Source organism: Panulirus ornatus, chromosome 67, assembly GCF_036320965.1.
Source record: "Panulirus ornatus isolate Po-2019 chromosome 67, ASM3632096v1, whole genome shotgun sequence".
NCBI lineage: Eukaryota > Metazoa > Arthropoda > Malacostraca > Decapoda > Palinuridae > Panulirus > Panulirus ornatus.
This window is the reverse complement of record NC_092290.1, coordinates 6,970,748-6,987,183: the sequence shown is the minus strand read 5'-3', so window position 1 is coordinate 6,987,183 and position 16,436 is coordinate 6,970,748. Positions and strand designations below refer to the sequence as shown.

At 35.5% G+C, this 16,436-nt stretch overlaps 1 protein-coding gene across 4 annotated transcripts in view; it reads right to left on the bottom strand.

Moving 5' to 3' along the window:
- LOC139747202 (protein Star-like) overlaps positions 1 to 16,436 on the bottom strand; it is a 37,230-nt gene that overhangs the window by 10,054 nt on the left and 10,740 nt on the right. For all 4 annotated transcript variants that reach the window (XM_071659220.1, XM_071659218.1, XM_071659217.1 and 1 more), the window contains exon 7: positions 1 to 16,436. This exon is cut by the window's left edge and continues 10,054 nt beyond it. In XM_071659220.1, coding sequence (XP_071515321.1) covers positions 16,287 to 16,436 — 150 coding nt within the window. In that variant the 3' untranslated portion in view covers positions 1 to 16,286.

Below are 16,436 nucleotides of genomic sequence, written 5' to 3'. Positions count from 1 at the left end.
ACCCTTAATAGGCCACTGGCAGAGGGCAACTATAGTGTAGTGTTTCTAGAGGCTCCTACCTAATATTCTTACCAAGTGCTTCTACTTACTATTCCTGCCTAATGTTCCACCCTAATACTAACTACTACCAACTACTGCCAAATGCTCTTCCCTAATGTTCCTACCTACTACTTTTATCCATTTTGCCAAAAGGCAGGGCTAGTGCATGTTGCTCACTGCAGGAAAATCTAATCTGAAGTTACAAAGAATGAGTTGTATGAGTTTAGTGGGACAAAGAGATATTGTATGTTTGCGAACAGAATGCCAGGAGTCTATGTGTGGGTGAGGCAGAAAGAAGAGATACCTATGTGGATCAGAAGAGTGCAACTTAACAACTGATGAAGTGCTGGCTTACTATGCAGATGTCACTAACCTTCCCAATACATACATGAAAAGCAAACTCTAACACTTCTGTATTATATAGTCACCAAAAGGACAAGAAAAAAAGAGAAATGGATAATTCATGTCATCAAGAGAAGTCAAAAGAACATGAATTCTACATTCTAAAAAGAAAAATACAAATATATATATGATACACTATGCATTGCATCAAATTAAAAGTATAAAAAAAAATACTTGCTTTAAAAGCAAACCAATAAGGTAGACACAAAGTACAGTAATCAAATCTCAAATAATACATTTCAAGAGAACAATAAATCAAGAAAGATGGAAATGTTTTTCAAAGTGATACCATGTGAAATAAGATATCTACATGGGATAAGCAGTGAAACATTCAAAAGAAGTCTTGATATCTGGCTTAGTGTACTTCCAGATTAGCCCAAGTTTGATAATTATAAATGGTGGATGGCAGAAAAGAAAAAGTTTGTTAAGCAAGAAACAAGCCCAGCCTAAGGGCAAAATCTCACCATATGTACTAGTAGGTAGGGGTATATCTATCACCTTTAAACTAATATATGTTCAGTATTTCAACCCTGTTAACAACAGAAATATCCAATACAATGGAACTCTACAGCCATTTACACTATAATTTTCTAAGTATTTTTCATATGCATTATTTATTCATTCAATTATACTTAGTCGCTGTCTCCCGCATTAGCGAGGTAGCGCAAGGAGACAGACAAAAGAATGGCCCAACCCACCCACATACACATGTATATACATAAACGCCCACACACGCACATATACATACCTATACATTTCAACTTTATGTATTATACATTTTATATATTTCATCTGTTATACTTTGTTGCTGTCTCCTGCGTTAGCAAGGTAGTGCAAAGAAACAGACAAAAGAATGGCCCAGGCCCAACCCATCCACATACACATGTATATCCATACACGTCCACACACGCATATATACATACCTATACATTTCAATGTATACATATATATACATACACAGACATATACATATATACACACGTACATAATTCATACTTGCTGCCTTTATTCACTCCCGTCGCCACCCCGCCACACATGAAATGACACCCCCCTCCCCCTGCATGCGCAAGAGGTAGTGCCAGGAAAAGACAACAAAGACCACATTTGTTCACACTTGAGTCTCTAGCTGTCATGTATAATGCAACGAAACCACAGCTCCCTTTCCACATCCAGGCCCCACAAAACTTTCCATGGTTTGCCCCAGACGCTTCATATATCCTCTTTGTCAATCTGTCCTCACTCATTCTCTCCATGTGACCAAACCATTTTAATACACCCTCTTCTGCTCTCTGAACCACACTCTTTTTATTACCACACATTTCTCTTACCCTTTCATTATTTACCTGATCAAACCACCTCACACCACATATTGTCCTCAAACATCTAATGACCAACACATCCACCCTCCTTCGCACAACCCTATCTATAGCCCATGCCTCGCAACCATATAACATTGTTGGAACTACTATTCCTTCAAACATACCCATTTTTGCTTTCCGAGATAATATTCTCGCCTTACACACATTCTTCAATGCTCCCAGAACTTTTGCCCCTTCCCCCACCCTGTGACTCACTTCCGCTTCCATGGTTCCATCCGCTGCCAAATCCACTCCCAAATATCTAAAACACCTTACTTCCTTCAGCTTTTTTCCATTCAAACTTACCTCCTAATTAACTTGTCCCTCAACCCTACTCTACCTAATAACCTTGCTCTTATTCATATTTATTCTCAGCTTTCTTCTTTCACACACTTTACCAAACTCAGTCACCAGCTTCTGCAGTTTCTCACTTTAATCAAACACCAGCGCTGTATTATCAGTGAACAACATCTGACTCACTTCCCAAGCCCTCTCATCCACAACAGACTGCATACTTGCCACTCTCTCCAAAACTCTTGCACTCACCTACCTAACAACCCCATCCATAAACAAATTAAACAACCATGGAGATATCATGCATCCCTGCCACAAACCGACATTCACTGGGAACCAATCACTTTCCTCTCCTCCTACTTATACACATGCCTTACATCCTTGATAAAAACTTTTCACTGCTTCTAGCAACTTACCTCCCACACCATATACTCTTAATACCTTCCACAAAGCATCTCTATCAACTCTATCATATGCCTTCTCCAGATCCATAAAAGCCACATACAAATCCATCTGTTCTTCTAAGTATTTTTCACATACATTCTTCAAAGCAAACACTTGATCCACACATCCTTTACCACTTCTGAAACCACACTGCTCTTCCCCAATCTGCTGCTCTGTACATGCCTTTACCCCTTTCAATCAATACCCTCCCACATAATTTCCTAAGAAAACTCAACAAACTTATACCTCTGTAATTTGAACGCTCAGCTCTATCCCTTTTGCCTTTGTACAATGGCTTTATGCATGCATTCCGCCAATCCTCAGGCACTTCACCATGAACCATACACACAATGAATATCCTTACCAACCAGTCAACAACACAGTCACCCCCTCTTTTAATAAATTCCACTGCAATACCATTGAAACCCGATGCCTTGCCAGCTTTCATCTTCCACAAAGCTTTCACTACCTCCTATGTACCAAATCATTCTCCCTGACCCTCTCACTTCACACACCATCTTGACCAAAACATATAATTTCTAGCTTCTCTTCATTTTCTCCCTGTCTATGCGAGTTAACTCATACTTTTTTTTATATGAACTGCCTTATTTCTTCAAGTTTACATAGATGGCAGTTGCTTTACTTGTAATAACTATTTTTCTTTAGGAAATAGGGCTTTTTTCCTCTAAGGCTCAGTCATCTGTTCTGTACATTATCTCATTCACAGGACACAGTGAATATGCATGAATAGGATGCAGAAAGAGGGCAGTATTTCTTGGAGTGTTCCCATACACCTGCATAGGTATGTGAATTGTAAATAAAACTTTCTTCTACATTGGAATTTTTTTTTCACTTATTACTTACACTGTACACATAAAAATAATTCTAATCAAAACTCATAATCTCTGTGCTTTCTCAACTCTGCATCATCAGTGTGCTGATGAATTTCCAATTAATGACCCTGTTTTTTTTTATTTCTACTAAAAAATCACAGACAATTGATGTGTTGCACCTAATAAATCATTCATATATATGTGTAATCCGCTTAATTCAATCTATTAACCTCCAACCTGGGGTCTAAAATATATAAAAGCCCTCAAATTGGTAAAAAGCACTGGAAATACATTAAGCTATCCTTCTGCTTTACTCTTTCACGGGTCATAAATTAATTCCACTCTGAAACCACGTGACATGCAAAATCTTTCCTGAAAATAATGCAAAGTTCTCCCTTTAAACATCTTCAAATTACTGAAGAATGTGTTTTATTTTGTTACCACAAACATGAAATCTTCACTTACTATATCATAATAAAGTAAAAAGAAAAGGTTTCCTCTGTTAGTGCATATTTGAGGAAAATCAGAAACTTGCTAGTATGAGAATAATAATTATATGCAGGAAAGCTAAGGGAGCTATACAAATAATAATAATAAAAAAAGACTTCTAAGGTATAGTACTGTGTTTTGGGATATGTTGCTTACCATCAATTTCTTCATCTTTTTATTATATTGTCTACGGTTACGGGAAAGTGGTATAACTATCACTTTTAAATTAATGAATCAAAAAGTGTGGTTGTCTTAAGACTGCAAGAGTCATTGATCAAATAATCCCTAAGAAAAAATTTCATTCTCCATAAAAAAGGAGGCTGCATGCCTTAAACAGTTAATAAATTTACATACATACATATCCTAAAAGTCTTCTCAATTCATACACACTTACACAAATAGTTTGACACTTGTACAGCATATATGGATGGGCATTACATACAATTCCTAAATATCATCATACTGAAACTCACTTTATATTCATCTAAGAAAAAGTTGAGCATGTTTTACTGTCTTACAATCCATAACACAGCCAGTTCATGATTCAACTAGTTACCTCAAGAAAAATCTGCTGCAGTGGGATAACTGTAATAATGATTCAGTGCATAAAGAATAAACATTATATCCTTTATAATCAATACAAGGCACTTGTCATAAGATTGCTATGGAAATACAATACTGTGAAATCAATGCCTAATAATAATCATGTTTGTACTGCAGTATGGTGTCATGTACCAATCAATTTAATTTCTTAATAGCATTACACAGAACTAGACATGAAAAATACCATACATATTCACTTTATGTGTATTTTAATAGATACAATAAAAATGCACAATGAGAATTTATGAAATGAGAATTCTTAGATGACTTTCATGATGGTGACATTGTCACCACATATGAAATCATAAAATAGTTAACATGCTAAAACGATTGTCACCTCTGAAATACTATCACAATGTGAGCCAACAAAAATATGCACATGCAGTGCTGACGCTGATTACATTCCACTAAGATTAGAGCATACTGAATGAGATTAATCTAAAAACAAAGAATATGAGCAGAAGTAGTCATGAAAACCATACATCACATAAAAATGAAATAACAGATGCAATAAGGAAACTATTAAGTTACTAAAGAGTATTTGACCATGTGCTTAGAGTAACAATATAAATAACCCTCAAATATTCCACACTTCATTAAGGTTTTATTATCAAGACAATTAAGAGCTTAAAAGTACACTCAATTCTTGTTAGGAACAACAAAGGCAGCAGGCTGGTCCAAGTCTGTGTATATGAATGCTTAACTTGAAGTGACTCTCAAAACAATGAAACTCAAATTTTTCTGTAAATGATAACAACAAGGGTGTCATATTCCAAAATGATCAATCAACAAACAGTACAGCATTCATCATTACAGTGCTATTTGAAAAATGAAAAAAAAAATAAAATCTAACGGTATGAAAATTATGACTGTGACAATATCATACTTACACTAGACCTTTGATGAGGATAATGTTGATGCAATGTTGAAACATGAATAACTTACCAAACTATAAATAAATATTACTGCTGTCATGCATTTTCCATACATGTGGTACATTTGATTAATTTCTCAGTCATTACTTCTAACCCTATTTATGTGATTGCAAACCCATTCACTGATGGAAAGGGTTTTGTTGATGAATCAATACTAGATTTCTTTGCCAACTAAACCAATAAACTATGAACAAAATCTTGTCAAAACTGTATATCTAATAATAGGATTACCATCCATAACAAATAATTCCTGATCTCTTAAAACATAAATGCATAATATATATCATTTTATGACACTGAAATGATGCTTTTTTTTTTTTTCATATCCCAAACAAGATTCAAGAAGTTGCTATATAAATATCTTATATCTTTTCTACAAACCACATTTTCTTTGTTAGAGCAAAATCTTTGCTTTTCAAGAGATACCATATCAAACTACAAATACAGAATGCAACTTCGTGTTTGTATAACAAAAAGTAATACAAGTTTTTATTCAGTCCATTGATAATCATATGTAGTACCTAAAATGATTAAGTATTTCATACATACATACAAACTGCAATCTTTCTATCAATATCAACTGCATTCCTACTTGTACAGGGACCCTGTGTTCAGTGACAGAGTTACATTCCTGGAAAAACAGGATGCTATGTGAAATGTTAAACTAGCAAATGAAGCTCATTTGAAAAGAGAGATTGTATTTCTAAGTTGTAATTTTCTCTAACTCTTAACCCCTTAACTGCCATAATCATCAACTGATGATGCACTGCTCCCTGATAATACTATCAAATGAAAATTTCAGGGTTCCTTTCCATATCTGAATTACCAGCTACTATTCGATTACATCTCTTACCCATAGGTGTCACAAGCACTCTCCTGCCATAGCTGAAAAAAAATTACATGCATCACTAACCTATATGCATCATACATGTGTACATCACACTAGGTCCCACTTTCTCTCCTTATATAAAACACCATCTGATGAATATTTAGTTAGTTTTAGAATAAAAAATCAATTACTAAAGTATTATTGCTTAATACAAAAAAAATATCCACACTACTCCTTATGTGAGTATTAGTTGTTCAGTAATTGTATAACTGATATTGTTTATAAATAAATGTATAAGTAAAATCACACAAAAAATATGATAAACTCTGTATTGTGCTTAGGTATACACATATATGAATATATACTGTGAAGTCATGGCTGGAAAAAACATTGTACATACGCTACCATCCCAAAAGGATAGCTTACCACACAATCTTATCTTTTAATTTAGATAAATAATTATTGAAAACTTACCAGCAAATGTGGTAATGAAGGCATGGGGTGGTGTTGGAGGAGAATGTGATAGAATGAGGGTTACTGGAAGGGGCACTAACATTGTCTACATCATCCCCTTACTAAAGTGATTCAGCAAGTTTCAGCTGGAGGACAAGAAGGAAGAGTTTTCTTATGCCTTTGAAAATTCTACTGAATGTTAACTGTGTGGAACAACTCTTTCTCTCAACATATATCTCCCTTTAGCCATGTGAAGGATCTTTAATCCCTCTAGAGAACACCAGGGTACATTTACAAGTGGGATCTGTATCATTATCAAAGGCTAAAAGCATGCCTATGTAGTCAAATATTGCTAATAAGCCGCAGACTGTGAATTGGCATGGGATAAGGGAAGTTTCTGCCTTCTCCTCTTGAAGATTTCCTGCCTCAAATTGCATCTTTTTTCTTTTTAAATTTGACCCAACTATGATGGATCATGTCATAGGAATTTATACCCTAATTCTCAACTCTCATAACTGAAGTGTTGTTCTATGATACAATGTGATATTGGGGGAGTTCTATGTTTGAGATGGACCAAATTTCTATTAAATAGATCATACATCCATCCTTCCAAGGAAAATATTCTCCAGTTTCCACATTGTTACAAAACTTCTGTTATCTTATGATGCATCTATCTATTGGCATATTTTGTACAGATACAAAAATACATTAATTCACCATTAGAAAAAAAAATTTAATGATTGATTATCAGCCACTAACACTAGAATAATGATTATGAAGTATAGGAGTTTGGTCTAGCCCAAAAGAACCAGATTTAATGGGAAAATGTGTTCATAAATAGTGATGCCAAAGTATATATTATTATCAATATAGCCCTTAAAACCCCTATCCATATATATCTAAACCTGGCAAAGCCTCCTAACCTGAATATCCACAGACCAGAATTTCCCAGCACAAAGTCAAGGCTAGATTCTGGTAAGGAGTGGGGATGTAAGAGTTATGGCTATCAAATGCTTAAGCACAACAATCAACTTCAGTTACCCTGAAGATAACACAAAAAAAGGAACCACTGTTTGTGCAGTTGCTGCATGAGCCAGTTTCTATTCATTTGCACCACCAGTATAAATCTTACTGTTATGTATGTATAGACTATATTCCTTAAAACAGAATGAAAGCAAAATAATAATTCCATCAATATAAAAGGCAGAGACACTTAACATTTGTTCCAAATACTTTCTGCTTTTTAGTATACAATACATATATGCATGTTGGCAATGAGGTATATGTATTGCTTATACTGACTGAAGTAAAATAAGAGCAAAAATCACAATAATCTCTCTACTCCAATGGTATTATTTTGGTCACTGTTCTCATGAATTGTCTACACATGTACCCACCCTGAAATTGGACACGCAGCATGCATTTGGTTGCTGCTTCCCACAACTTGTGTGTGGAGACTACCCACTCAAGGACTGGCAGTTATGATACCTTCTTCTTTCCTCAAACAGCAACACTGTGGAATTCTCTTCCTTCTCTTGTCTTTCCCTCATCATATAACCTATCTTCCTTTAAGAGTTACGTTTCAAAACACTTGCATAGCCCTGTTTAATTTCTCCTTTCTTTCTCTTTAACTTTTCCTTTCACCCCAGATGACTTTCACAAGAGCATTCATTTCTTCCATGCTATACTGGCATGGCAATTACAAGATGGAATCTGTGTTGTTGTGTTGGGATTTAAAATCTTCATGAATTGTTTGCATCTGATGAGGCAGATTGTCTCCAAGAAATATGTCTTACAGCATGTACAGAAAAATGACATTACATAAAATTATGCAAACTTCTACTGAACTGCAATTTCACTTTTATACACAAGCATATAAATACATACAAATGTATATATTCATACTTTCATGCTGTCATCCATTCCTGATGCCAAACCCAACCCACAGGAAACAGCACAAATGCATTAAGGAAAAGAAAAAGATAACATGTACATTCTCTTCTTTTCCCCATACCCAATGGCCGTCCCCTGCATCAACAAGGTAATGCCAGGAAACAGACGAAGAAATACCACATCCACAAATGAGTACATACATGTGTATATGAGTGGATATGCCCATCTTTGTCTCTCCTAGCAATATCTCAACATGGGAAAAGATCAAGTATGAACAAAAATCTATCCAAGCAATTCTCATTCTAATCAATCCAAAGCACTGATACCCAATCTTAGTGCCCCACAACAGAAAACAGTTGGATCCAAGGGCCAACATAAGCTATACAAGAGGCTTCAGTCCTAAACCCAGTCTAAAAATCAATCAACACTGGAAAAAGAGCTGCAGCGACCAAAAGCCTAGCCACACTTCTCATTAGCCTAGCAATGCTAGCAGGACAATCCCATACAGAGATAATGCACCAAGCCCTAAAGCTACAGAAGCAGCTGACTAATCCATGCTTGGGACAGTGGAATGAATCCCTAAAAAGGGGAATCAATAAATGAGTGTAAAATATAATTCAGTACAACCACATTGCTTAAACCTGAGTTTGTAAGCAGGCTAGGCACAAGGGTAGGTATCAAGGCATAAATAGCCATTTTAGTACAAAGACTAAGGTGTCGACTGTCAACAGGTAAGCCAGCCAAGAGTAAAATCTAACTGAGTTTCATCCCTTTAGAACATTCTATAAACTAATGCTAATATGAAACATATAAACAACCAAGAGTTCATGGAATTAATACCATTCTAATCTTTGCCATAATGACATATCTATTTACTTTAACCTTGCTTAAAACTCTTTAACTACTCCATAAACATACAACAAATGATAAGTGAAAACCTCCATTATGCAGCTGTTGCTCTCTGTTAGAACCAATCCTGGTTTAAGTTCCAGTGTCTGCTCACAAATTAGGTGTGGCTCTTCTTTTCAATATTACTAATCTACTGGATAATGCTGTGTATACACTGAATGATATAGTAATTTATAAAATTACCATCATATCAGCAACAATAAGATAGCATAAACTTCATGTCTTGACACTACAGAGTAAATCATGCACATGGACAAGTTGGAAAATCTATGTCCAATCTTTGATTTTATAAAAACAGTAAAAGGCAACTGTACATTCAACCGTGCAACAACTTCACAAGTAATTCATTTGAAAAAATATCCACTGAATGCCTGAATGAAACTAAAAACTTCTAAGATGACAGGTGTGTGAGTGGTAGACAGAGCAACATCATCTTATTAATACTTAATGCCTAATTACAGATGATTTATCAAATGTCACTGATATCACTATAAACATTAACTTTTAAAACAAAGAATACCACATACAGTTCTGGCATCCATATTCAATGACCAATTTTCCTGTTTATTCTTGCCTAATTTGGCCAGGAAAAATGCTGATGACATATAGTCTTTGAATAACCATGATCCTCCAAAAATCCAGTCCATATAACCACACTTATATTTCTCCATATGATAACTCATGATTTCTACTTAACTAAGAAATGCTTGTAAGATGATCCTGGTACACAAAGGTTAACTCTTACACTGTCAGTACCAAACAGCACTTTTCAGTGATTTAGCTATATAAATCAGAAAGCAGCACAATTATTGAGGAAAAATTCAACATTAACCCATATCCTGCAAAGTAAATGGGATGAAAAATAACATAAGATCTATCAAATGTGACCTGGTCCTACTCATACTACTGAGTATCAAAAAATAACAACACAACCAAATGTGGTCAATATAAACTTAAAGACTATCATAATCAGGTATATACTACAAATACATATCTTAAGTATTAAACAAGTTGAAAATATTTAATTGCAGAGGGAACAAATGTCAAAAAATGGAAAATAAGTATTTCACCAAACTGAGAAACTGTGATATCAGGCATGATCAAGTGTTCAAATTGATAATATTTTCTGTTTCCTTCAATGAGACTATACAATCTTAAAAGTATCTTAAAAAAAGCAAGCAAAATTAAGCTAAAAGTTCTAGCTCTATCAAAGATATCACTATCCATCATGTTCTACTCTCACGAATCTCAAAACAAAGCTCATGCCTAACAACAAGCTGCCAACTTCTGGCAATTCAACCTACATTTTGTTGAAGTCATAATTTCAAGATAGTGCTGTTGAAGTGGAATGGGGTGGACTGAGAGTTGCTGGGAGGGACAGCGAGTCTCAAGGCTTATTCATGTCACCCCGAATTATCTGATTCACAACTGTTGCTACATCAAAAGTAATACAGTCAAAATTTAAGACCTACAGCTAATTTCCTGCTATATCATATTCACACTAAGGCCTTATTTCACTCTCTCTCATTCTCACTACTCACTATCCACTAACATATTCAGGCAAGAGCTCAGTCCTTCAGGCAAGTCCTTGACAGAGATCAGGAAGAGCAATGGTCCAGAATATTAACCTGTGGCACTCCACCAGTATTCCAAACCCATATCAAGAAGGCTCCTCTGATCTGTATCCTTCGTTTCCTTCTGCTGAGATTATCTGCTAACACTTGAGGCAATTTCCTACCCATAGATCCAACTTTTTTTCATCAATCTACTATGTGGCAATGTCAAAAGCTTCCAGACATTCTAGATACTGACAATACAATCATCCTTCACTTTTGTCTAAGATATATCTTACACTCTTGTAGAGATCAAAGAGGGTCATTACACATGATCTCTTTTCCCTAAAACTGTGGTTTCTCGCTTAGGTATTTCCACTCTGCAAAGTCATCCATTTGCTTTCTGATTATCTTTACCAGTATCTTAAAGACAAAACCTGTCATAGCGATATGTCTGTAGTTCAGTGCATCCTACTGGTCTCCTTTCATATAGGAATGATTACTCTCTTCCACTCTCCTGAGACTAAACCTTTCTCCTACAACAATTTACAATTATCTCAGGTGGCTTTCCTCTAGATATTTCAATGCTTCCCATTCCACCTCTCTGGTGTTGGGACTATAAAAACTTCCACTATAAAAATACTTTTGAGCTTGTCACTTACTTTCTAAATATCCTTATATCATCCTCAACAAATCTCTCCACTAAATCCCTTAGCCTGATTTGCTGCTCTTTACCTGACAATTTACTCCTAGTGAATTCATGAAAAAGGTTTGGATTTTCTCCTGCCTCGTTCACAATATTCTTTTAAAAATCTATTAGCATCACCTTTCTTATCCTGTTATACTCATTCCTTGCTCTCTTATATCTTACAAATGTTTGCTGGCTTGAGTGTGTGTTATATTAATCTTGTAAAATATATTTGTAATTTTCAACCAGTTAATACTAAATGTATTTACCCAAAACCTGAATGCATGTCTCTCCTATGTTACCAAAATAATTTTTGCTGTAATGTACTCCCTCAGCAGACTTAGCCAGCTAAAGGTGGTCAATAGTGTACATAACAATCCTTAAAAGATTTCTGGCAAATAAATGTGGAATTAGGTAATTTCACCACTTAAAAACATGTATACAACATACATTCCAAAATCTAGAATTTCTACTGAAAAAAATATGTGGCCTAAGACTACCATACTGTTAGATAATCTTGCTTTCTAAAATTACACTTAAAATATACCTATCACAAAACTAGACCACAGTCAACCGAGTTACTCATCTATTTGAGATCATACCCACTTCTCTGATGCCTGTTTCCTTTGAGAACTCCTTTGACTGGTTGGCTAAAGAAAGAGAATCTCCATAACTGCTTAATGCCAGTGCCATTTCTTAGCCTTCAGTGCCTCACCCTTAACAGGCCACTGGCAGAGCACAAAGCTCGTGCAGAGTTTTTAGAGGCTCCTACCAAATGTTTCCACCAACCACTATTATCTAATGTATCTACCTAACATTCTAACCTACTACTTTTACCCAACATTTCTACCCAATACTCAAGCATAATGTTCCTACCTACTACTTCTACCTATTGCTCCCATCACTTTGCCAAAAGGCAGGGCTAGTGCACAGCACTCACCAAAGAAAAATCTAGAGTTAGGAAGAATGAGTTTGTCAGTTAAGTGTTGTCATGTATTATGTATGACATGGAATGATTGTATGTTTGTGGACAGAATGCCAGCAGTCCACATGTAGGTGAGGTGGAAAGAAAAGACAGCTACCTGGGTCAACGGAGTGCAACTTAACAATCAATGAAGTGCTAGCTCACCACGCAGCCATCACTGACCCTCCTGATACCCAGGCAGGTGGCTGCCGACCAACTTCTTTCTACTAAGTATCTACTATCCATCTCTTACACATAGTTTTTGACCTTTTGAACTCAAAATCCATGCTTATCTATTGCAGACTTCAGGTGAATAACCTTTCATCAGGTCCCTTTGTTACCTGCCAATTCCTAAAGAACTGCCCCCCATCAATGCAAGATGATTTAACTTTTCTCAACTCTGTTCAAAAACCCCGCTGATGTTTGCTTCCAATACCTACAGCTGTCACTGGGAGCTTCCTGCCACAGCAGGAAAAGAAATATCACACATCTCAATCACCCACAAATTGTTAGAGTAGTACATAATGCCATCTGGTCATAATGCCATGTGTATGAGCTCACTAATCTAGTTAGTTTTAAAACGAAGGAAACAATCTTTTTGGTGAAAAGAAAGTGCATTCAATCATGTAAATAAATCTGTAAACAGAATATAAACATGGAAAAAGCTCAGGTAAAACATAAGTAAATAAGGTAAAATACACATAAGAAATACGCATGAATGAAATCACACCTTGGAAAAATTACAAATTGTGTAATGTGGTTTATATAAAAGGAAAAAAAAAAAAAGAATATGATCATATACTTACAAAGGTGAGGGACATCTAAGCTGCCAGCATAAGCCCTCCTGGTCCACTCAACACCATTCTTTACCAATATATATGAATGCACAGAAGTCCCTTGCCAACCACTGGGGTTACAATTCTGGAAGAACCCCATTGTTGAAAACACTGTGGTTGGCAAGGTACAGGGCCTATGGGAAATTGGAGGTTAAGGATAGTTACACTTGATATACAAACTTTAAATCCTATAGTGAAAACTTCATGGTTGAAAACAAGCATGTTATACTTCAAAAACTACTTACTTACACTATTGTGGTATAAAGAAAATGATGGACAAAAGTGAAAGGTAATATCATGATGTCAGTATATACATCAATGATGCTGTGCTTCTAACTCTCAAAAAGTACCTAGCCAGCTCAGCTTCACAAAAGGGCAACTAAGCACTCATCTTAGTAATACCCCTTGGTTATGATACTCCTCCTAGCTCTAACTTGTAATAGTTGGTGCCTAACTGGAGGACAAGAAGCCCATAACCAAATGACACTTATCCACTGGTGATGCCATGGAAAACTGTGGATTCTCAAAACTTAAGGCTGTGTTTGGCAAAACAGTACACATTTTTCTAAGCATGTATGCTTAAAACCATAGTTGGAAAACTGCATTAGGCAAGGCAGCTCTGTATACTTATGGTCTTAGATATCTTTTAATACAGCGCAATACAGGAATAATCTGCATAAAAAAAAATAATCTTTAGATACCTCTCTAAAAAAAAGAGAGAACCAGGAAGGGAATACCAGTGTAAATGTATTAGATGCAAGATAGGTCAAAAGCTTTAGAAATTCACAAGAAATCCAATTTTGGGTCAATGGATGAGTTATAGTTCGAAGTGTGCGCCAACCTTTCCCATGCATTATTTTGCCTTACCACATGACTTCAGTAGGGCTCCCTCCCCAAACATCACACCCGTAATAAATATCTAGAGTGGCAATCTTTGACCTCACTTTGTTATAGAGTTGTGATGCTGGTGTATAAATTGCTATTCTTTGTATGTAATATTATAGGGGAATCGTTTACCAACAAATGTTCATACGAAAAACAATACAAGACCCAAAGCAGCATCACAAATTTGTGTTACAAAAATTCATGAATAAGCTTTTAATGGAGAAGTTGGTATTAGATACATATGAAATGTATGGAAAAAATCACAAACTGAATTTATCGTAAACATCTATGCACTTGTGGTAGCACACGTCCCAACAATCTCCATATGGTGCACATGCCTTTACAGACCAATAACATACAAACAAATGCATATACAATAACATAATAAAACCAAAAACAGTCACAAATCTATAATTATCGCACACATTTAAGCACTGCTGACTGACATGCCTCACTCACCCTATGGGAAACAGGGATGCTCACTTCCTCATGCTCAAAAGAATTAAAAATGATCTTAATTAGGTTCTATTTCCTGTTCATCTGGCACTATCATTCTTCAGGGTACTCATCTGAGCATTAGCTTATTTACCAGTGGCCTAAAAAGCCGTTTCAGCTGATAAGTTTCCACCTGAAAATTGCAGAACAACAGACAGCTATGAATGGGCTAATATACATTATCATGTTTGTGTCAATAAAATTTCTTACCAACAGAAATCATGGTAAACATGGAGAAGCAATGACACACAAAAACCATACCTTACTTTCATACTGAATGGATAATAAAATTCTTTGCACCTATATTACCTGTTAACATCAAATCAAACTGTTATGGGTATACTGCAACTCCAATGGCAGATGCTAATGAAATGCAAATTAGGTAACACAATAATGATATATGAAAAAAGAATGGAAGAAATGGCAAGGTTCCTCTTGAAAGCATTGGCAAATTTCAGCATTCAAAATGCAGATTATACTCCCAACAGGAAATAGATGTAAAATCATACTGTATAGTTGTACATGGCTGAAGATATGAAAAGGAAATGCTAAAATTGTTTAGACTGATAAATAAAATTTTAGACATGCTCAATCTAGGGAGTTTACTATATGTAAAGAGTGGATGCAATAACTCTGACTTGCCTATATAAATTCGTGAGTGTGGGCGTGTATGCAAGACAGAAAGCATATTTCTCTTCATTAAGAAGTATGTCTATGTATGCTTGTGATTATAAGTATGTATGTATCAATGACAAACAGTAATACAAGATTTCTGTTTGTGTATTTCTGCGTAAGCTTATAAACCTTTATAAAATATGCTGAGCCATCAGCACTAAAAACTAACAGTAAATGTTCTATTACATAGAAAATTTTCTTGTTCACATTCATGATGTGCCTTGCTTGCACTACTGATGAATGGATTTAAAAAATACTTTTCATATTTCTGCATTACTGACGCATTGCAAGTAATCCATGCAGATTCTATGTCTTGCTTTAAAAACTGATAATACAAAGTCCAATGATACATAACACTGCTTTTCTCAAAAAATGAGATAAATGCCTTGAATAAAAATATATCAATTCATTTGGGCAGAGCTGAGATTACATTATAAACAAATAACTCATACAGGGTCTGACATAACTGGCAAGAAAGAAAGCCGAGATTCACAAAAAAATTCACCACTGTTGTGACCTTGCACACATTATGGATCAGGTTTATTATGCACTCTTGTATCCAAAGTTTACATACCTGTTATACACCATTTGAAATCACATATAAGTAAAAATATATTGCATGTTTTCAAAGTTTGTCTACAACCAGCTTTCACTGTCACCATTACCAATGTATACGTAAAAAATATGAACCTATTGCATTTTGTACCATTCACTGCACAGAATTTTTGACAAAGATGAAGTCATTAGCCAACCAGTTGTAGTGTCTAACTTCAGAGTGGACATAATAACCTTTGTCCATCATGTATGTCTGTATGGCATCCTTCCCTTCTGGATCATGAATGAACTCCACAGAGAGAGT